This window comes from Pteronotus mesoamericanus, unplaced genomic scaffold (assembly GCF_021234165.1).
Source record: "Pteronotus mesoamericanus isolate MK-2021 breed Mesoamerican mustached bat unplaced genomic scaffold, CSHL_Meso_final scaffold_167, whole genome shotgun sequence".
Lineage (NCBI taxonomy): Eukaryota > Metazoa > Chordata > Mammalia > Chiroptera > Mormoopidae > Pteronotus > Pteronotus mesoamericanus.
Genome location: NW_026555308.1, coordinates 35715680 through 35738510, shown reverse-complemented (window position 1 = coordinate 35738510; position 22831 = coordinate 35715680). Strand labels below are relative to the sequence as shown.

General features: G+C 37.2%; 1 protein-coding gene and 1 pseudogene across 2 annotated transcripts in view; one reads left to right on the top strand and one right to left on the bottom strand.

The window, feature by feature from the left end:
* Nucleotides 1-260: 260 nt before the first annotated feature.
* Nucleotides 261-22831, top strand: part of COMMD10 (COMM domain containing 10) — a 172447-nt gene continuing 149876 nt past the window's right edge. The window contains exons 1-4 of one of the 2 annotated variants that reach the window (XM_054589932.1): nt 261-330; nt 2292-2382; nt 6246-6356; nt 9085-9240. In XM_054589932.1, the coding sequence (XP_054445907.1) occupies nt 290-330; nt 2292-2382; nt 6246-6356; nt 9085-9240 (399 nt within the window). In that variant the 5' untranslated portion in view covers nt 261-289. Of the gene's footprint in view, nt 331-505; nt 540-2291; nt 2383-6245; nt 6357-9084; nt 9241-22831 lie in introns of those variants that run through there. The other variant, XM_054589934.1, reaches the window with a different exon arrangement.
* On the bottom strand, nt 8415-8814 carry LOC129083265 (non-histone chromosomal protein HMG-14-like; annotated as a pseudogene).

Genomic DNA, 22831 nt, shown 5'->3' with positions numbered 1-22831 from the left:
TACATATATAAATGTATTAATACGCGTACAGCCCGAACTCTGAACAGGCTAGACAGGCAAGGCTGAGGGCGGCGATGCTCTTTCGATCCCACAGGATCGTGGGACAGGATCGTGGGACAGGATCGTGGGACAGGATCGTGGGACAGGATCCGGAGCAGCGTCCACAGTAGCCAGCAGTCCCGGGAAGCAGCTGCGCGGCTTGGCCCTTCCGGGTATCCGTCCGCCGCGGCCGCCATTGGTTGGGCTGGGAGCAGCTGACTGGTAGTCTCCCGGCGAGGGAGCTTCGAGGATGGCGGCGTCGGCGGCACTGATCCTGCGGGAGAGCCCCAGGTAGCCGTCTGGCTGGGCACTTTGGTAGCCGTCCTCTCGATGGCGGGGCCGGGGTCGGTGCAATGATGCCCCTGCTCTTTGTCACCTTGGCGCTGACGCGGGATTCGCGTCGGGAGGGGTGGACAGGGGGATGTTTAAGTTGCAGTGTGGGTCCCGCAAGAGTGCGCGGGACTGTTGCCTCTCCACCTCGTGGTGGTTTCCCTACGCAGGTAACAGTGCGTCTGGCAGCTGAGGGCGGTACTGCCTCGTGTGGTAGCTGTCACTGGTCGCGGAATGTAATGTCTAGCAGTACTCAGGCCTCCCTGGAGTAATGCTGGATAACGTGGGAGGGTATTCCGTTTACGTTTTAAATTCTCTTTCAGACCTTCTGATTATGAGAAAGGCTCCCATTGGTGCTGGGCGGTCTTTAAACCTACCATGTGTTAGTATCCCATTTCCACCAAGATAGAATAGACCTCAGGCCAGTCGTTTTTTGGGCTGGTAACATTATGTAGTCATAATTTGGTAGCATTGCTTTTGTTTTCATTTTGTTTATTTTTAGTTAATCTCTGTGTTAGGGTTGGCTGTCCATGGTGGTGATACGACATTCACTTTTAAAATAAAATCATTTAAGTAAAAATGACTCCATGTAACGGACAGTAATTAAATTATAGTGAGGTGGTGTGTGGATGCAGAAAAAGTACTGAAGTACTGGGTTGGCCAAAAAGTCTGTTATGTTTTTTCAGTAGGATGGCCCTAGTGTTAGAGCTTAGTTGTCTTTAACATCATTCGAAACAATTTTTTTAGGTTGTATTGTAACAGCTGTTATGTCAGTGTGCATTTAAAAAAACTTATCAAAATTCATGAATTTTTGTGCAGCCATTTTAATATTGAAGATGAAAGAAAATTGCACAATATTTTCGGCATATTATGCTTTATTATTTCAAGAAAAGTAAAAATGCAACAAGTACAAAAAAAGATTTGTGCAGTGTATGGAGAAGGTGCTGTGACCGAACATGTCAAAAGTGGATTTCAAAGTTTCTTGGTACTGTTGACATTTGGCCAAATAATCCTTTGCTGTGGGGCTGTCTTATGCATTAGAAATGTTCAGCAGCACCCCTGGCCTCTACCTACTGGAAGACAATAGTGGGAGATACCCGTATTAGTAAAGTGATTGGTGAAAATGAAAAATGTGACTTTTATGGAGAAAATGTAATGAATTTTTTTGTCCAACCCAATATGTAACCAAATACTTGAGGTTGAACAAAAACTTTGTACCTGGATTCGGCAGGAATTTTAAAGAACAGAGTTGTCATTTTAAAGTTTTCCTTCTTCCTGGATTCCTTGAGTTCTGGCAGCCAGTTCTTTGCTTCACACCACTGTCCTGGGTAACAACACACCACATAAGTAAACCATAATAACATGGTACAATAGAATTGTTCTTATCACATACCTTAAAGTTAATTATTACATTGAAGATTTTAAAACAGCTGGGCACGTAGTGATCCCAAATGATTTTGGTATGTAGGTTTTGTTTTTTTTTTTTTTTAATTCTATTATCTGCCAGGCAGCATTCTTTATATTTTTGGTGTAATAGCCACTCCCGCCCCCCCCCCCCCCACTGTTTTCAGGACTGTATTTTGGGTTAAGTGGTTACTTAAACGCATACTGCTAAATTAATGCCATTCCCCACAGAGTGCAGGCTTCCTCTAGTAGTTTTCCTTGCCCAAAAGAAAGACAAAATTCTCCAAATAGATCTTTTCAACAATAGTGTTTTTGGGGGGCGTCTTTTAGGAAATAGCCTCCCTTCTTTGCTGGCCATTATCTGTTTTTCCATATTTCACTCAGGCTTACCGCATAGTAATCAGAGTTGTTGAAATGAAAACTTACGAACAACTGCAGTTATAGACAACTGTACTTAAGGCAAGTGCTGTTCCACTTGGAAAGCTCACTTAAAAACTTTGTTTTACTAATTTATTTAGCATGAAAAAAGCAGTGTCGCTGATAAATGCAATAGATATAGGAAGATTTCCAAGATTGCTCATCCGAATTCTTCAGAAACTTCACCTGAAGGTTTGTACTTTTGCATTTCTATAACTTACAATACTTTCTTGCAATTCCACTGAAAATCTGTTTCTACTTAAAGAACTTTTTGCAAAGTATAGTGTTCCCCAGTGTGTCTTTGAGAGCACCAGGTCCTTAGAAAGTTTGATAATGTCCCATGGTCAAAGGTTTGGGAAGCTCTGTCTTCATTAAAATTAATATTTTACTATGGAACTTTTCAGAGTATATTACATGATAGTATTTATGGTAAATATTAAAGGGTGAATATAATGTGCAAAATTTTTCAGATGTGTTTGACCTTGGAACTTTTATCATGGTATATATTTTGGGTCTAAGGTTCTGTGGAACATGCTTTGGGAAAATTTTGATTTTAGTGACTATTCCTCTTAAAAATAATGCTTTGGTATGGTAAATTCATCAGTATTTAATCTTTTGTTTAATCTTCACTTTTATTTCAAGGGTTAGGAACTCATTGCTTGCTCACCAATCTGTTAACTTTTTTTATCAGGTTATAAAAATTTAATTTCATCCATCACATGTTTAAGGAGCACCCACTAACTGTTCTGCCTGGTGCCAGACATCACTATTAAACAAACACTTGGGCTCTTTCCTCTTTTTCTCCTAGCCAGGAGTCAGCCCCAAAGCCCTTTCTCCCTCTGAATTCTCTCTCAAATCAAAGTTCTCTTTATAGTCCTACTTCAGATTCTCATTATCTTCCTTGGACACGATAATTACCTTCAAACTGGTATCTTGAAGCCTTTAGTCTCTCCGTTCCTATTGCTTCTTCATAATTTCATTTGGAAACAAATATTTATCCAAATTATTTTCGTAAAAAAGAATTGATCATATCAAAGCCATAAGTGGTTTTCCATTGCCCCATGGGAAAAAAGTTCAAAATCCTTAAAATTATATTTTAGTAACATTATAATATGGCTACAAACTATATTCTGCCCCATTTGTAAGTTCTCTAGTCACACTGGACTATGCTCTTTTACTAGAATGTACCATGGACTTTTTCAGCTGTGTGTGTGTGTTCTTTCCTTTACCTACAATGTTCATACTCTTTCCTTTACCTGCAATGTTCTTCTTCCCTTTAGTGAATAAACTAGTTTTCATCTTTCAGGGATTTTACAGTCTTATTCTCTGCAGTCATCCTTTCTTCTCTGCTTCTGAAACACTTGGTTCATTATCACCTCACTTTAGTACTGCGTTATAAGTATTTGTTTCATGGTTACAGGGTCTTTCTCTGACCTTGAGTACCATATCTTATTCATCTTTTTCTTTACCTAATACACCGATACTTATACAGTCAGCATTCAGTAACTATTCTTGGAGCGAATTCTTTTCCTTGCCATAGGAAACGCAAAATAAGTGTAAGTCTTTTACATTCCTGTCTGTAAGGAATTTACTGTTTATAGGTACATTGCTCCCTCTGTGATTGCTACCATTCTACTGGCTTTGTATTATTAACTCATAGTAGAATTAATCCTTACAGCAACTTTAGAAAGTAGGTACTATTGTCATCTTTATTTTATTGGTGAAGAAACTGAGATAGAGACCAGTTAAATAATTTGCCCAAGGTCACACAGCTAACTAGAATCTATCCAGAATCTATCTCTTTAATCCATTACAATAAATCTCAGAAAAGAGTATGAAATAGTATATAAATCAGTCTAAAAGAAAATGATGAAGGCACTTTATACAGATGTTCTGCTTTGATTCCCTAAACTGTTAGGCGGCTGCCGTCTTAAGAATACATATAAAACAATGTGGGTCAAACCTTGTATACATCATTCATTTTTCTTACTGAGGGACGATGGAATATTTGCAGGGAAAACTGTGATGTGTAGTTTGCCTTCGACCCTGTCAGTTACCTCTGCAGCTGACAATATGTTAATACTTGTCTTGGAGTAATTGAGTGGCTGAAGCATGCCAGAGATGCTTGAATGCTGTGCCATTCAAGGTAGGGGAGTAAAGGTGAGGAGGTGTGGTTAGTGAGAGCTGGAGCAACTGAGGACAGAAACATGCATATATGAATATTTGCATTGTAAGAAAGAGAGTCTGGAAAGGGTGCAGTGTTTTTGTTTTTTTCTTTTTCCATTTTTCCTGGACAGTTTCAGGGAATGTTCTTCCAGAAGGGCTCCTGTTGTAGTAAGAGCTCTTATCGAATAAAGTTTGTAGGGACATTTAGGATCTGCCAGCTTGCTTTTGTTTACTCTTGTCAGGCTGGCCTTTGCCTTCCAACAGCAGAGCCCTTAGAGCAGTGAAACCTGATACAGGTAGATCGATGAAGAGGTTTAGGGATTTGGTTGCTATACTAAATGATACCAGTTTGGCACATTGATTTTACCAGGCTTAATCTGTTTATGGGCAGAGAGAATTGTTTTTGTCTAGACTGATTCCTTGGAACCCTAGTAGGAATAAACATGGGGAAACTAAGACAGCTTAGGTATAGGATATGGGCATCCCTAAGCATGGGTCTGGGAGTCCTCTTTGAACTGGCCAGGGAGATGTGCAGGACAGTCCAGCACAAAGATTGTCCTATCCATCACGCTCATAGAATCTGCAGGGGGAAATACTGAGGGAAGTCAGACCAACTGCCATAGCTGGGGACTTAGAAATAAACATTCATGGCTTCTGTGTTTCAAAAAGTACTGTCACAACTCATGCAATTAAAAAAAAACCAAACCAAAAAACTCATGTGCTTTTTTCTGTAGGAGAGACACTTAGGTCCTCACACAAAGCCTGTTAATGAAACTGCTGTATGTCTAGTTCTGAGAGGTCGGGTGTCTGGGTTCCTGGCATGGTGGACCGGAAACAGTGAACTGGGGGAGGGAGGGGCTGCGGTGATGAAGCATGTAAGGCGGTTTAAAGAATTGACCTTTGGTCATGGAATGAAATGGGAGGATTAGGAAAATCAGACAGAAGAAATACAAAAGCACAGAAATCTGAGGGGTGTTTTTACTGAAGCGAAAAATTGTGGACGTATTTAGGAGTTCTTTAGGATACTTCAACACAGAACCTTGATCCATGTAATTATGACCTGAGGCAGCACAAGCATTAGTTTAGTCCGATATACTTTGATTACAAAATTCTAGAATAGAAACCATACATTTTAGAAACATTTCTTCCAAATTTTTAAAATAAAGTTCATTTATTTGATAGATTCATTTGTGAGTACCACTGTATTTCTCCATTATGATAGGTAGAGAAGTCTCATTAACGTAAAGGACAATAACATGTGTAAACCCTAGCATGTAGAAATGCCTGAGGCCTTTCTTGCTTGTTCCAGTGTGTGGAAGGTGCTGCTGGCAATCAGTGCTCTGGGACCTTAAAGGTCTCACATGTGCAGGACAGTCCTTCACAAAAGAATTGGTCTCTTCTATATGGACCAAAATAAAAGGGGGTAGCTTATCGGTGTTTTTATGTGTCTTTTTAACTAGAGTTTGGTATACCTAAGGACATGAATTGTCTATGTAGCACATAATAGGTCCTCAGTAAATATTTTGAATGAGTAAAGATGGAAATTATTATTATTATTTTTTTTGAATTATATTAATTGTTAACATTTTGAGGTTTTACATTCTAGCTTTTTATAAATGTTCATTAGTTATGGTATTTACTGTTATTTTTCACCTCTATATATTTTAAAATACTGTTTTTAAAAAATGAACTTTATCTGGCAAGATCCAGATATTTAACTGTGCAGTGATTTTGAAATATTGAAATTTGTAAACACATGAGTTTGTTTTACCTAGGATTTACATTTTCTTTCAGATTCTCATTCCGTGTATGACTAAATGAATCTTCTTTTGAGTATCTGAGTTTTGAATACCTGAATGTGTGCTAATAGATTGCTTTTTGTATTGTAGGCTGAGAACAGTTTTAGTGAAGAAGAGGAAGAAAAACTTCAAGCTGCATTTTCTCTAGAGAAACAAGATCTTCACCTAGTTCTTGAAACAATATCATTCATTTTAGAACAGGTATTTTTATTGTCCCAAACTCTCTAACCATTGTTCTTTAGTACATGTTTGTATTGCTATGATATGTATAACATTTTTTTAAAAGTATGCAGATGTAACTTGTGAATATATATTAAGCAAGAATTTCAATGTAGTAAAAAAAATACTTGAATGTGTGATTCTCCACCCCACGGTATTGCATTCTAAAAAAGTCTTAATGTTGAATAATGTGAGTAAAATGTTTTGACAATGTGAATCAAGACTTTATTTACTTGAGACATTTAATTCATTGTTACTTGGTATAATAACTTGGAAAAATAAATACTCTATTTAAAATTATTACTAAATGATTTGGGGGGATTTGACTAAGATGATAAATGAAACATTTAGAAAAGAAGTAGCTGTCAAAGGAATTTGTCGTATTATTTCTTCATACTGAGCTGTCCTTCTATACCTCTTCTTTTTATCTAAATTCCGTTTATTTTATGTTTCCTTTAAGTCACATCTCCTTCCCTTGTAGCCTTGACCTCTTATACTTGCAGTCTTCCCCTTGTTTGGATTCCTTTTATCTGTGGCTCATCATAGTAGAGCACTTTGTTTGTCTTTCATTATTTCATGGATGTCCGTGATACCTTCTTCACTTTGTTTTGTATTTGCGGGGGGCCAGGATCTTGTATGTGTGCACGTGCACGCATGCATCTTATATAAATCTAGCACATTGCTGGGCTTCAAATAGAATCTCAATAAATTCCTGTTGATTGATTAAATAGAATACTTGTGAAATTAAATTTTAAATAGTACTGTAGCTTCATGAGCATTCTAGTATCAGATATTTTTAAAAGGATATAAGTAAAATCTCAGAAAAAAAGACATGCAAGAGGCAACGACACATTGATGTTTCTCTTCCTTTCTCCCTTCCTTCCCCTCACTAAAAGAAATAAATAAATAAAATCTAAAAGGACAAGCTTCCAGACATCTACTACATACAAACTTATGCAGATTACAGATCATAAAGATGACTATCCTTGGTGGGCTTTCAGGAGAAGACAAGGGTTATCAAATAAGACAGAGCAGCATGGGGTTTATGAGAAAGTTGTTCCAGAATAATGTAAGCAGTAGAACAGATACTACTCTTAAAATTTTTACAATATTTTATATTATTTAGGAAGTTGATAGAAGGTAGTTTTTACAAGAAAGTACTTCTTGGAAAGTTTTGTTAGTTGGGGGACAAAACCATTGTATACTTCTTTGAAATAATTAAGTGAAATAAAGAAATGAAAAATTTTTTTCTTTCATAATTGGGATTTTATTGGTTGTTTTGAGGATAAGTAAAGAGACATTTCAGTTTGTACACAATTCTTAACATATGTACCAAAAACCGAAAGTCATGTAGTTGTTATTCTTTTTCAAACAGTTATTCCAATAACTTCCCAGCTTAAAATTTGGGGGCTAATTTTCCTTAATAGAGTATCAAGTACTAATATCTTCAAATGTTGATATATCAAAATCCCACTAATTCACATTTACTATTTTATATATTACATAATCGAATTTTCAATCTTTCACAGCACATTAACAAAATTACTAGGAGTACTGGACTACCACACCAAAGATGTTACAGAGTACACAAAATTCTGAAGGGGGAGACAAGATCAAGGAGTGATTTTCTTGAGGAAACAGTTCTACCAAAAACATGAGAATAGAAGTAATTTAAATTGTTCAGGACATTTAATGCAAGACTGATTCCAAATTGCCATTTGGTATGCTTTGTACTGTATTATAGGATATAAAAACTAACCCCATCTGTGGAATGTTAAGCTGACACCCAAGACAATCAAAGATTCTCAATTTTAATATCCCACTATTTTCTCATTGTACCAAAAAATAAAAAGGAGCAAATGATTTCACCTCTTACAAAAAATTTATTCTTAAAAAAAAGTGGGATGAGGTGGAATTCCCTCCTTAAAAATGTTCCTAGAGCTATTAAAAAACTTGCATTTACAAGAGTTGATAAAAATATTCCTCTGGATAATATAACAAGGGAGAGAGGTACCACTGTTAAAGCATGATATGTAATAATCAGACGGCATCTTTCTTTTCTGCTGCATCCGAGGCTGGACTCTTCTCATTTTTAGACTGTTTTCTGCAGGGAGATCTTATTTAGGTTCAAAGTTAGCCAGCTTGGCCTGTTTTCCCTTTGCTCCCTTTTCCCTTTCTTTTCCTCTTTTTTGTCTGGATATTTATTCTTCCCTGCTGCCTTTTTTGACTTTGTCTCTACTTTTGGTGGAGCAAGTTTAGCTGACAGTTTTGCTGATCTGCTCTTTGGCTCCTCCTTTGCTGCCCCCTTGATGGAGCTGACCTTCCCCCTTCCTAAACCTGGGCTGCCTGATTGCTGCGCTTCTCTGTCTGCCCAGGCTGCTTGGGCCCAGACGGTGGTGGTGGGAGAACCCAGAAAATAAAACTTCAATGAGGGTAACATTTACGTAGCTAAAGCAAAGAAGTTTTTCAGTTAGGTGGATTTAAGATTGCTTACACCTCAGGTAAAACCAAAAAAGTTTAGCCGGAAAAATTTAGGTCACTTAATCTTTCGGTCCTTGGAATGGTGTATCATTTGTAAAATAATAAAAATTTTATGCAATAGAAATATAAAATACTCTTTTGATTTAAATTAATATTTTGTGTTTGATTACAGATCAAGGTCTCTGTATGAATATTAGAGATACATGTAATTTTTTTTTCTTTTTAATAGGCAGTATATTACAACGTGAAGCCAGCAGCTTTGCAGCAGCAGTTAGAGAATGTTCACCTTAAACAAGACAAAGCAGAAGCATTTGTCAATGCTTGGTCTTCCATGGGTCAAGAAACAGTTGAAAAATTCAGACAGAGGACTCTTGCTCCCCAAAAGGTATAGGTTATGTTACCTCAAAGATATTTTTCAGTAATATATGGCATAGATTGTCATTCCTGAAAGTTTTTAGGGTAGTAATATTTTGTAGAGAGGTAGAGTCAGGCAAAAGAAAGTATATAGACAGCATTCCTATAAAGTTATTTTCATACATGTTTGCTACCACAATGTGATTTAATTTTAATTTGCATTTTGAAATATGCCTCTATAACTTAAGGATAGGAATGAAAACCTTTTTTCCCCCTGAGGCCTTGGATGGAGTTAGTCTTTTAACTGCGTATCTGTATATGAGACTTATTGTAATGTTACTAAATTACATAATTATTTGTTTTTGTGTTTCTGTATTAGTGCCTAGCAGAATGCCTTACATGCACAACGTAGTCAATATTTGTTGAGTAACAAACAGTGAACAAAATGAACACTTTGGGAAAAATATGAAGCAAAAAATGCTCACAGAGTTCTTTAGTTATCTTTAGTCACTCTTAATGGCCGTTTTTTCCCTTGAATTAACATACTGGTAATTGATTTTCAGATTTTCAGCCAACTTTGTATTCCTGGATGAAATCCTGGTCATGATGTGTAATCCTTTTTATGTGTTGCTGTATTTGATTTGCTAATAATTTGTTAGATATTTTTCTGTCTATATTCATGAGGAATATTAGGCTGTACTTTTTTAGTGATGTCTTATTTCTATCAGGATGATACTGGCCTTGTAAAATGAGTTGGAAAGTGGTCCCTGCCCTTCTGTTTTCTGGAAGAATTTGTGAAGGGTTGGTATTATTTTGCATTTAAGCAGCATTATATGAAAGTTCCCGTAGATCCATATCCTTTTGAGCACTTGGTATTGTCAGTTGTTTTCATTAAAACCATTGTATTAAGTTTGTAGCGGTATCTTGTGTTTTTAATTTGCATTTTTCTAATAACAAATTATGTTGATCATCTTTTTATGTGCTTATTTGCCGTTTATTTATTTATTTATTTTTTGGGTCAAGTGTCTATTCAAACAGTTTGTCTAAGTATATCCACAAAGAAGTTCCATGGTAGTAACATAAAGGACTATTACAGGTGCAAATCCCAGCATATAGAAATGCACGTGGGTTTTTTTTTCTTTTTTCAGTTGTTACAACGTGTGCAGGGTGTTTGCTTTCTGTTGAGTTTTGTGAGTTCTTTGTGTAATCTGGGCATGTCCTTTGCCAGATATGATTTACAGAAGTTTTTTCCTAGTACACTGCATTTCTTTTTATTTTCTTGTGTCTTTTGCAGAGCTAAAGCTTTTGATTCTTTTTTAAAGTGTTTTATAGATTTATGTTTTACATTTAAGTCTAAGATCCATTTTAAGGCAGTTTTATATAAGGCATAAGGTACAAGTCAAAGCTCTTTTATTCTGCATAGGGATGTTCATTTTTTCCCACATAATTTGTTGATAACATCATTTTGTCCCTGAATTGCCTTTGCTCCTTTGTCAAAAATCATTTGACATATTTGTGTGGGTTTTTTTTTTTCTGGACTCTATATTTAGTTCCATTGATCCATTTGTCTATCTTTATGCTGGTATCACACTGCCTTAATTACTGTAGCTTTTTAAACTTTGTACTAAGCCTTAAGATCAGAAATTGTGAGTACACTTTGTTTTTTTTTTCATCATTTTTTTTATTATTCTAGTTTCTTTGCATTTTCTTTTCTATTTTTTTTTTTAAATCCTCACCTGAGGATGTTTTTTCATTGCTTTTAGAGAGAGAGGAAGGGGGAGGGAGAGAGAGAAACATTGATGAGAAAGAGCAACATCAGTTGGTTGCCTCCCATATGTATCGAGACCAACTGGGATTGAATCTGCATCCTAGGTATGTGCCCTGACCTGGAATTGAACCCGAAATCTTTTGGTGTACTGGACAATGCTCTAACCAACTGAGCCACACCAGTCAGGGTTCTTTACATTTTCATATAATTTGAAAACCAGCTTTTCTGCATCTATAAAAAAGCCTGCTGGGATTTTGATTGAGATTATGTTTAATTTATAGATCACTTTGTAGAGAAATGACTTCTTAAGAGTATCGAGTATTTCTCTCCATTTATTTAGGTCCTTTTTGATTTCTTATGTCAGTGTTTTGCAGTTTGAAATATGCCTCTATAACTTAAGGATAAGCATATGATCCTTACAGATCCTGCACATACTTTGTTATATTTGTACCTAAGTATTTAGTGGGGGTATTTTTTTTTTTGAGTTGTAGATAGTAGTTTTTTAAAATTTTGGTTTCTAACTGTTCATTGCTAGTATATAGAAACAATTGATTTTTGTATATTGATTTTGTGTTCTATGATGTTAGTAAACTCACTAATTAGTTATAGCTTTTTTTGTGTGTGTGGATTCCTTGTGATTTTCTTTGTAGACATTCTATTGTTCATGAATAGAGACAGTTTTATTTCTTCCTTTCCAGTCTTTTCAGCTTTTATTTGTTTTTCTTGCTCTACTGCACTGACTACGATCTCTCATATGATGTTAAGGAGTGGTACATTCAAAGCATCCTGCCTTATTCCTAATTTTAGAGAGAGAGCATTCATTCTCTCATCATTAAGTAGGATATTAGCTATAGGTTTTTAGAAAATGCCCCTTTGTTTTCATCACTTTCCATTTCTTTTTCTTTTTGTTAACTACATTTTAAGAACTCTCAGGTGTTCTCCACATCGCTGCTTCATTTTTTATTTCAACTTCTACTTTTTTTCTATATCCTGTACAGATTTTTAAAAAAGATTTTATTTATTCTTAGGAGAACGAAGGGAGAAAGAGAGGGAGAGAAACATCAATGTGTGGTTGCACCTCGCATGTCCCGTTCTGGGGACCAGGCCTGCAACCCAGGCATGTGCCCTGCACTGGGAATTGAACCAGTGACCCTTTGGTTCACAGGTGGCACTCAATCCACTGAGCCAGGGCTATAACCTGTACAGATTTTAACTTTTCCATTTTGTGTCCCTGAAATTCTTTCTTCTTTCAACCATCTCCATTTAAAAAATCACCACTTGTCTTTTAATATTTGCCTGTTCTCTATTTATAATTTTCTGCTATTTTATAGGGTTCATTTTTTTTGCATTTATATAGTAAGTACAGTTGAAAATATTTATTTTTCTGCTCCTAATAGTAAGTCATTTTTTCATATCTTCTGGGTGATTGCTTTTTCTTTTTTCGAGTTATATTTCTTCCTCATATTAAGTTGTATTTACATTAAGTTCTGTTTAAGAAGTGGCTTAATCAGTTGTCATACAAAACATTCAAAAAGATGTTGGACGAACATGGTTAATTACATATTGACCCCTTGAGAATGCTGGAAATTATTTTTTGTCAACTTAAGAGTATATGAGAGGATACCTAATACATTATTTTAATACCTTAAATGCTTACTTAAGATAATATAATAATAAACATTTCCTGTGTTTATTGTTGACCAACTACTAAGTGCTTTATATCTCATTAATAATTCTACTTTCTATTTAAAATAAAATTAAAGCTTAGGGAGATTACATAATTGGTCCATTGTTAGGCAGCTAAGTAGGTGGCAGAGTTGGGATTTGACACAAGTAATCACATTCCTAAACCATTATATTATACTACCACCTAAATGTTACCTGCATTTTTTTGTATATGCCAGGCATTAAGAAGAATGGTTTACATAATTGTGTCTGTGTGGTTCATGTCTTTGAAAAGAAAGGAAATAAAACTTTAGAAAGTGTAACTTTATCATGTTAACCCTAGTAGTTCATGGTGAAGATGAGATAGGAATCAGATCTCTCTCTTTGTTCCTTTTGTATCATGCTACCTCTGGCAGCTATCGGGTGGTCTCCTTTTTTAGCCCTGATAACCATTTTAGAATATGGTAACTAAAATTGCCGTGTGTGAAAATAGATCATATCATTTAAATTAAAACAAAATATATGGCAGTGATTTATTACATAATAAATGAAATGTATATTTATAATGACTTGTTTTAATGGTAATTTAGGGGCTCACTCATGTTAACTGGGCATTGTTTACAGTGGAACATCTGTGGGTAATAATTCTAAATTTAAAGAGTCAGATTCAATTAAGTAAATTGAAAAGTCAACAGGTGCTTATTTTTAATTCAATTTTTAAAAACACCATTTTTAATTCAGTTTTTAAAAACACCTTTTTATATCTTATTGTTTGGAAATTAATGGTAGCTTTTTGTAGGATATGATCTCATCTCACTCTCTTTTTTAAAAAAAATATATTTTACCTTGACCTCTTTAGAGACTTGAGACTGAAGTGTCACTACCACTTATTATAATTTGTATTCTTCTCTTTCTCTTTCTAATCAGTATTAAGTCTGGGAGCAGTGTTCTTGTAAAAGGGTTTTCTGTTTGGTTTTTGTTATAATGCCTATGTGATCATAACATTTATTAAATTATGAATTCTTCAGACAGAACTTTAATTAACACTGTGTTTAATTTTATCCCTGAAATTTTGTTTCTAGTTTCTTTACATGTATTTCTACGAAACTAAATGTACAAACTTACATGCCAAATATTATTGATATCTTTTTTTTTCTGAGACCTTAAGGAAAATAATTGTATTCATTTTATATAATATTTTTTCTAAAATATTTTTACATTTCTAAGCTAATGTTATTTCTTAGTATCAGATATGGTTATGAGAACTATATGCAAGACATTGTTAAGCACTCTGAGGAGCATGCTCTTTAAAGACTGTATGCACTGATTTCCTTTCCTAAAACGTATTTATGTGTGTGTTAGGGAGTTTTTAAATATAAATATGACAGTTATGTCTGTTTTGAATGTTCAAAATGTTTAATGTGATTTTGAACATTCATGTGAATGTTTAATTTGATTTTCTCCTGGTAAGAATATTCTCAACTTTGCCAATTACATGGCAAATCTATTCATATCTGCTCATTTTATTATATAATGAAATTCATCTTATTCCTTGTAGATTCTTGAGAAACCTACATTTAAAAATGTATGGCCAGTGTTCCTAAGATAATGTTCCTATAACATTCTTAGAAATATCCCTATTAAAGCCATTATAATAAGATTAACTTTATTCTTAAGTGTAACAACTAATTTTTGCCTCATTATTTGTTAATACCTGTTTTTTATATGGTATTCTTATACCTGTATTCTTACATGGAGTATAAGAAATTAGAAATTTGGCCGTAGCTGGTGTGTCTCAGTTGATTGGACATCATTTTGCAAAGTGAAAGGTCTCCAGTTGGATACCTGTTCAGGACACATGTCTGGGATGCAGGTTCAGTTCCTGATCAGGGCACATATGAGAGGCAACCGATCGATGTTTCTCTCCTTTTCTTTCTCCCTCCCTTCCCCTCTCTCTAAAAATAAGTAAATAAAATCTTTAAAAAAAACATTAGATGTTTGTATTTTATATGGCGTATAAGAAATTAGAAATTTGGATTTAAATGCTTCTTCTGCATTTATAGGAAATGTATTTTATTGTAATTATATCCACATAAACTCAAATTTCTGCCTATTTTATTACTTTAGTTATTAGCATGTTATAAATTGAACAAAAGACAGTTTCCCCATGTGCTAAAATTAACTGACCGTAAATGTTCGTGAGGTTTAAATAATATATTTGTTTACTACTTTTTATTGAAGTATAACTTACCTGCAGTACAATGCAGAGATTTTTAAGGGTTCAATTTGATGAGTTTTGGAATTTATACCCATTTAATTATCCATAACAAAATAGTGAACATTTTCATGACCTGGAAAGTGCCTAGTTTTTTAATTTAATTTATTTTTATTTCTTCTATTACAGTTGTCCAAGTTTTTCCTCCTTTGCCTTCTTCCATCCTGCCTCATCCCCATCTCCCACAGTCCATCTCCACCACATTGTCCATGTCCATGGGTCATCCATACATGTTCCTTGACTACTCCTGTCCCCTTTCCACCATTTCCTCCCCCCTTTCCTCTGGCAGCTGTCAGTCTGTTCCCTGTTTCCATGTCTCTGGTTCTGTTTTGCTCATTAGTTTATTTTGTTCATTAGATTCCTGTTAAAAGTGGTATCTTACGGTATTCTTCTTTCACCCACTAGATTATTTCACTTAGCACAATAGTCTTCAGTTCCATCCGTGCTGTCACAAAGAGTAGGACTTTCTTTGTCTTCCTTTCTGCTGCATAGTATTCCATTGTGTGGATAAACCATAGTTTTTTAATCCACTCATCTACTGATGGGCACTTAGGCTTTTTCCAACACCTGGCTATTGTAAATAGCCCTGCTGTAAACATTGGGGTGCATATGCTCTTTTGAATTGGTATCTTGGGATTCTTAGGCTGTGTTCTCAGCAGAAGAACATTGGGTCAGAAGGAAGTTCCATTTTTAGTTTTTTGAGGAAATTCCATACTGTTTTCCATAGTGACTGCTCCAGTCTGCATTCCCACCAACAGTGCAGTAAGGTTCCCCTTTCTCCACATCCTTGCCAGCACTTGTTTGTTGATTATTAATGATAGCCATTCTGGCAGGTATGATGTGGTACCTCATGGTGGTTTTAATTTTCATCTCTCTGATGGCTAGAGATGTTGAACTTTTTTTAATATGCCTATGGGCCATCTGTATGTCCTCCTTAGAGAAGTGTCTGTTCAGGTCCTCTGCCCCTTTTTTGATTGGATTGTTTGTCTTCTTAGTGTTGAGTCCTGTGAGTTCTTTATATGTTTTGGAGATTAAACCCCTGTCTGATGTATCATTGACAAATATATTCTCCTATACAGTCTGTTCCCTTTTCATTTTGATGATAGTTTCCTTAGCCGTGCATAAGCTTTTTAATTTGATATAGTCCCATTTATTTTTTCCTTTATTTCCCTTGTCCTAGGAGATATATCAACAGAAATATTGCTACATGGAATATCTGAAATTTTTCCGTCTATGTTTTCCTCAGGGACTTTAACGGTATCATCATTTATATTTAAGTCTTTTATCCATTTTGAGTTTATTCTGGTGTATGGTGTAAGTTGGTGGTCGAGCTTCTTTTTTTTTGCACGTACCAGTCCAGTTCTCCCAACACCATTTGTTGAAGAGACTATTTTTATTCCATTGTATGCTCGTGCTCCTTTTGTCAAATATTAATTGACCATGGAGACATGGGTTTATTTCTGGGCTCTCTATCCTGTTGCATTGATCTATGTGTCTGTTTTTATGCCAGGACCAGACTGTTTTGATTACTGTTTTGTTTTGGCCTTGTAATATAGTTTTATAACAGGTATTGTGATCCCTCCAACTTTGTTCTTCTTTCTCAAGATTGTTGTGGCTATTTGGGGCCTTTCTTAGTTCCATATATATTTTCAAAGTATTTGTTCTAGATCTGTAAGATATGCCATTGGTATTTTAATAGGATTTGCATTGAATCTATAGATTGCTTTGGTTAGTGTGGACATTTTAACGATGTTAAATCTTCTGATGCATGAAGGGGCTATATGCTTTCACTTACTTGTATCTTTCTCAATTTCTTTCTTCAGTGTCCTATAGTTTTGTGAGTACAGGCCTTTTACCTCCGTGGTTAAGTTTATCCCTAGTTACTTTGTTGTTGTTGTTGTTGCTATAGTAAATGGAATGTTTTTTCTTAGTTTCTTTTTCTGATAGTTCATTGTTGGTGTACAAAAATGCCATCAATTTCTGAATATTGACTTTGTATCCCCTTTACTTTGCGAATTCACGTATTAGTTCAGGTAGTTTTTTTGGGGGAGCCTGTAAGATTTTCTGTGTAGGCTATCATGTCATCTGCCAATAATGACAATTTTACTTCCTCTTTTCCAACTTGGATAGCTTTTATTCGCTTCTGGGGCCACCTGGTCCAGGGCTTTTGTGTGTCAGTAGTTTTTTGATTACTGCTTCAATTTTGCTAGTTATCGTTCTATTGAGGTTTTCTGCTTCTCCCTGATTCAGTTTTGGAGGGTTGTATGTTTCTAGCAATTTATCCATTTTGCCAGGTTGTCCAATTTCTTGGCATATAGTTGTTCTTGGTAATTTATTAAAATCCTTTGTGTTTCTGTCGTATCGGTTTTAACTTCTCTTTCATTTCTGATTTTATATATCTGGGTCCTCTCTCTTTTTTTCTTGATGAGTCTGGTTAATGATTTGTCAATTTAGTTTATCTTTTCAAAGAACCAGCTTCTGGATTCATTGATCCTTTGAATTGTTTTTATAGTCTCGATTTCATTTAATTCTGTTGTGATCTTTTTAAAAAAGATTTTATTTATTTATTTTTATAGAGCAGGGAAGGGAGGGAGAAACAGGGAGAGAAACATCAATGTGTGGTTGCCTCTTGAGCATACCCTACTGGGGACCTGGTCTGCAAGCCAGGCATGTACCCTAACTGGGAGTTGATCCAGTGATCCTTTGGTTTGCAGGTCATCACTCAGTCTACTGAGCCACACCAGCCAGGGCTAATTCTGCTCTGATCTTGATTATTCCTTTCTTCTTCTTGCTCTGGGTTTTGTTTGTTGTTTTTTCTCTAGTTTTTGTAGATATAGGGTTAGGTTGTTTATTCGAGATTTTTCTATCTTCTTTAGGTAGGCCTGTATTATTATGAACTTCCTTCTTAAGACTGCCTTTGCTATGTCCCATAGGTTTCAGATTGTTGTGAGTTCATTTTTATTTGTTTCCAGATATTCTTTGATTTTTTCCTTGACCTCATTGTTAATCCAATAATTATTTAATAACCTGTTTTTCAGCCTCCATGTATTTGAATTTTTTTAGTTTTTTCCTTGACATTACTTTCTGGTTTCAAGCCGTTGTGATCGTAGAAGGTGCTTAATATGATTTCAGTTTTCTTGAATTCGTTAAGGCTTGTTTTGTGTCCTACCATGTGGTCTGTTTTTTGAGAATGATCCATGTGCATTTGAGAAGAATGTGTATTTTGCTTCTTTGGGCCAAATGTTGTATAAATATCAATTAAGTCTATTTGATCTAGAGTGTTGTTCAATTCTGCAGTATTTTTTATGACTTTTTGTTTGGATGATCTATCCATTGTCAACAGTGGTGTGTTAAAATCCCCTACAATGACTATTGTTGTCCTTCTCTTTCTTAAAGTCCTCCAATATTAGGTGCACCTTTTTTGGATACATACATGTTTATAAGAGTTATATCTTCTTGTTGGACTACCCCCTCAAGTATTATGAAGTTACCTTCTTTGCCTCTTTTTATTGCCTTTGTTTTGAAGTCTATTTTGTCTGATATAAGTTTTGCTACCCCAGCTTTTTTTTTCATGTCCATTTATGTGGAATATTTTTTTATATCCCTTCACTTTAATCCTGTGTATATCTTTTGTTTTGAGGTGGGTCTCTTGTAGACAGCATATATTTGGGTGGTGTTTTCTTGTCCATTCAGCTACCCCATGTCTTTTGATAGGAGCATTTAATCCATTTACATTTAAAGTTATTATTGATAGATACTTATTCATTGCCATTTTTTCCTTTTGTACCTGGCCACCCCGCCACCCCCTATCTCTTTATTTCTTCTTCTTCTTAAAGCAGGCCCTTTAGCATCTCTTGCAGTGTGGACTTGGTGGAGATGTACTCTTTTAGCCTTCTTTTGCCTGGGAAGCTCTTTATTTTGCCTTCCATTTTAAATGAGAGCCTTGCTGGATGGAGTAGTCTTAGTCGTAGATCCTTGCTTTTAATTACTTTGGATATTTCTTGCTAGTCCCTTCTGGTTTGTAATGTTTCTATTGAAAAATCAGCTGATAACCTTATTGGAGCTCCCTTGTATGTTACTAGCTGTTTCTGCCATGCTGCCTTTAAGATTCTCTCTTTGTCTTTTAATTTTGCCATTTTTATTGTAATGTGCCATGGAGTGGGTCTCTTTGGGTTGAGCTTGACTGGGACCCTCTCTGCTTCATAGACTTCCATGACATTTTCCCTCACCAACTTAGGGAAGTTTTCTGTCATCATTTTTTCAAACTAGTTTTTGGTATCTTCTTTTTGTCTCCTTTTCGTATCCCTATGATGTGAATATTATTACATTTCTTATTGTCCCAAAGCTCCCTTAGATTATTCTTGTTCTTTTTTAGTGTTTTTTTTTTTTATTTTGTTGCTCTGTGTGTTTTTTCTACCTTTGTCTTCCAACTTGCTGATTTGATCCTCTGCTTTGTCTAGCCTCCTCTTCATTCCTTCTAACATGTTCTTCATTTCCAGTGTTGCACTCTTCATTTCTGTCTGGTTCTTTTTCAGAGTTTCTAGGTCCTTTTTCATGCTGATATAGGTCCCTTTAAGTACCCTGTAGTTCTTACTAAGTTCCTTGAGCATCCTTATAACCATTACTGTGAACTCTTATGTCTGATAAATTGCTTGCCTTTGATTTCACTTAGCTGTTTTTCTGGAGATTCTTCCTTTTCTTTCATTTGGGGGTTGTTTTTTGTCTTCCCATTTTAGTTGTCTCTTTGTATTTGTTTTTGTGGATTAGATAGATCTGCCTTGACTCTGTCTTGTGGAGTGGCCTTGTGTGTACGGAGCCCTGTGGGACCCAGTGGTGCAGACTCCTTGATCTCCTGATATAGATGCTCTAGGAATGAGCTCTGTATGGGTTTATAGGCTCTCCTGTTGTATTTGGGTCCTGATTATTACTGCTCTGTTCATTGGTGGGAGCTCCCCTCTGTCTGGCTGGTTAAGGCTTAACCCACCATGTGTTGTATGCTCTTGTATAGGTGCTGGCAGAACAAAGCAAAACAACACTAAAACAAGCAAACCCCCTTGCACACCATAGCAATATCAACAACAAGAGAACAAAGAATAATAGAAGTGAAGAGAGAAATGAAATAGTGGGGAAAGGGGAAAGGGAAAAAGAATATGAGAAGACCAAATGAAAGAAGAATGATTATGAGAGTAGAAAGTGAAAGAGAGCAACTACTTGTAATGAATTGAAAGAGGAAAACTGGGAAAAGGAACACAGTAAAGGTAACAAAAATAATAAATGGAAAGATGAAGGGCACAGTGGAGTACTCTTAAGAGTAGAAGATCTGAAAAATTAGAGCACCAAAAATAAAAGAAAAAGAAAAAATACATAAAAAGTATAAATAAAATGGCTATGAAAAAGAAAAGATAATGAGAAAAGAACCAAGTGGATTTGTCTCAGCATAGTTTAGATCTTGCCTTCTGGTTTCTCCCTTTGGACCCTACTCTGATATCTGAGCCAGGTATGAGCCAGGTATAAGCCAGTGTCAGATGCTGTCCATATATGGCCCTTAGCCGCTTTTTCAAAGCTACAGTCAGTCCACAGTTTGTGGCTGATTCACAGTTTCCTCTGGGCTTGGCTTCTCCCAGATTGGACCAAGCTACTCTGTAAAGCTGGCTTTTATCTGTGCTGGGTTCAGCAAATGTCCCAAGTTGCCACAGTATCCACCTCTGCCAGTCTCTGCCTGCTGGCCTGCTGACAGTCAGCCTAGGTGCAGACCAGACTATTTCTGGGAGGGCTTCTGGCAGAAACAAGGGGCTGTGATTCCTGGATCTCCCATGGCAGGTGCCTTTCAGACTTCAGAGAAGATGGTGGGTGTGTTCCCCCTTCCCTGAGCCGCTAGTCTAGTCTGCCTGGGATTGTCTCCCCTGTACTCGGCAGGGCGGGGCCCCTATTAGGGTTCCTGAGCCAAGATTTTGGGTCTGCTGGATGCCAGAATGATGTTTTTGTGGTTCTCCTGTGAGAGGGCAGCACCAGTCTGTTTCCCAGGGTGATGTATGGATGGGTTGCATCTACCGCCAGCGTCTGACAGCTCCTGAGCCTGTTCATGTTGCTCTCTCCTCAGCAAGGGTTAAGATGCAGGGTGGGAGAGAAGGCAGGGAAAAAAAGAAAAACAAAAGAGAACACCAAGACAGAGAAAATCTGACAAAAGAGAAAAAGAAAAAAAGAAAAAAGAATGTGCTGAGTGGAGGGAATGGTTTTACAGAGGTTGTGGCAAGGGGATTTCTAGACACGAAGGGAGCAGTAGCCCACAGGGTAAGGTGATTGATTTTACCCCGGGAGGGGCTAGCTCTTCTCAAGGAAGACAGTTGTGGAGCCAAGCTATACTAAGGCCTTGAAAATCCCACAGCCACTTCCCCAAGACTCTCCCCAGTGCCTCCCACTCCAGACTCTCACCGTGTGACTCCAGACACCACCACCCTCCCTTCACTGGGGCCTAATGTGCGTGCTGCAAACGCAAAATCTGTGCTTCGACCCTTTAAGGGAGGGAAAAAAAAGAAAACAAAGATGGTGGGTTTGTCTCCAACAGTTTTCATCCCCCTGTCCCCCGCCCCCGGAGCTTTCCCCGGCCTGGCTGATTGAGGGCCTCAGCCCCTACCACGACCTCCTCTGCCTTGAGAGGGCTTCTAGTTTTGGGCTGGATCCCCAGTCAGCACACGTACAGGAGGCTACCTATCCACACTTCTCTCTCACACCTGTGCCTCCTTACTTCTCTTCCAGATCAGTAGCTTATATCCTATATGCCTTGTCTTCCTTCATGTTGTCCTGATGGGGTTGGGGAAGGAAGGGAAGAGTCCAGCAGCTATATTATAACACGGGACTATGGTGGGGAGCATTCGCACCACTTTTCCTCCAGTGAGTCAGTCTCCGGCTCCTGCCGCTGAGCTGCTGCAGCTGCTCCACTGAGCTCCTGGGGTGCTCTCTGCATCCAGCCCTGCCGTGGCCACCTCTTCGCCCCAGTGCTCCCAGCTCCTGGGCTGATCCACAGCCTCCTTAGTCATACTCTGCCCTATTTGCAGTTCCCATGGTGCCCTGGGTAGGGGAGGTGACAGCTCCCTCCCCAATAAGTACTGCAGTCTCCAGACTCTGGCTCCTGGTGGCCATGTGCATGATGCTGCCCAGGGTAGAGGGCACAGAGATAAGTCTGCATACCCAGGTGCAGGCTTTCTGAAGGCTTCTTCCCAAGGAGGGTATTTTCAGTTCCTCAAAATGGCTCCTGCCCCCAGTCTGCACTGCGAGAGGTGCCAGGTTGGGCAGTGGCAGCAGCAGCTGCTCCACCAAGAGAGCCCAGGCCACACTTTCACACACGCCCACACACTCGCCTGCATACATGCTCATAGAGGCTCGCTCTCACTCAGCTGGCTTTTCAGGCTGATTGCTCTGTGGATTAGCTGTAAGACTGGTGTGGGGCAAGTGCATGGAGCTTCCGGCTACTCTGCACCCATCTTGAAATCCTCTATGTATTAATTTTTAGAGAGGGGGAGGGGAGAGAGAACAAGAGGGAGAGAAACATCAATATGTGAGAAACATCAATAGGTTCCATCTTGCACATGCCCCAGCTGGGGTCTGAACCTACAGCCCCAGTGACCTTTTATGTTGTGGGATGACACCCACCCAACTGAGCCACACCAGTCACTGCAATGCCTAGTTTTAATTTTCTTCACTTTCACCCTTATTTTCCATCACCATAGTTTTTTTTTTATGGATTTATTCGTGTTGCTTCTTTCATTGGTAATTCTTTTATTGCTGAGTAGTATTTCATTATCTGAAAATACCATTATTTATCCATATTTTATAGATGGACATTTGGGTTGTTTCCAGTTTCCGTCTATTATAATTGAGACAGCTATGAATACTTCAGTACAGGTTTTTCTGTGG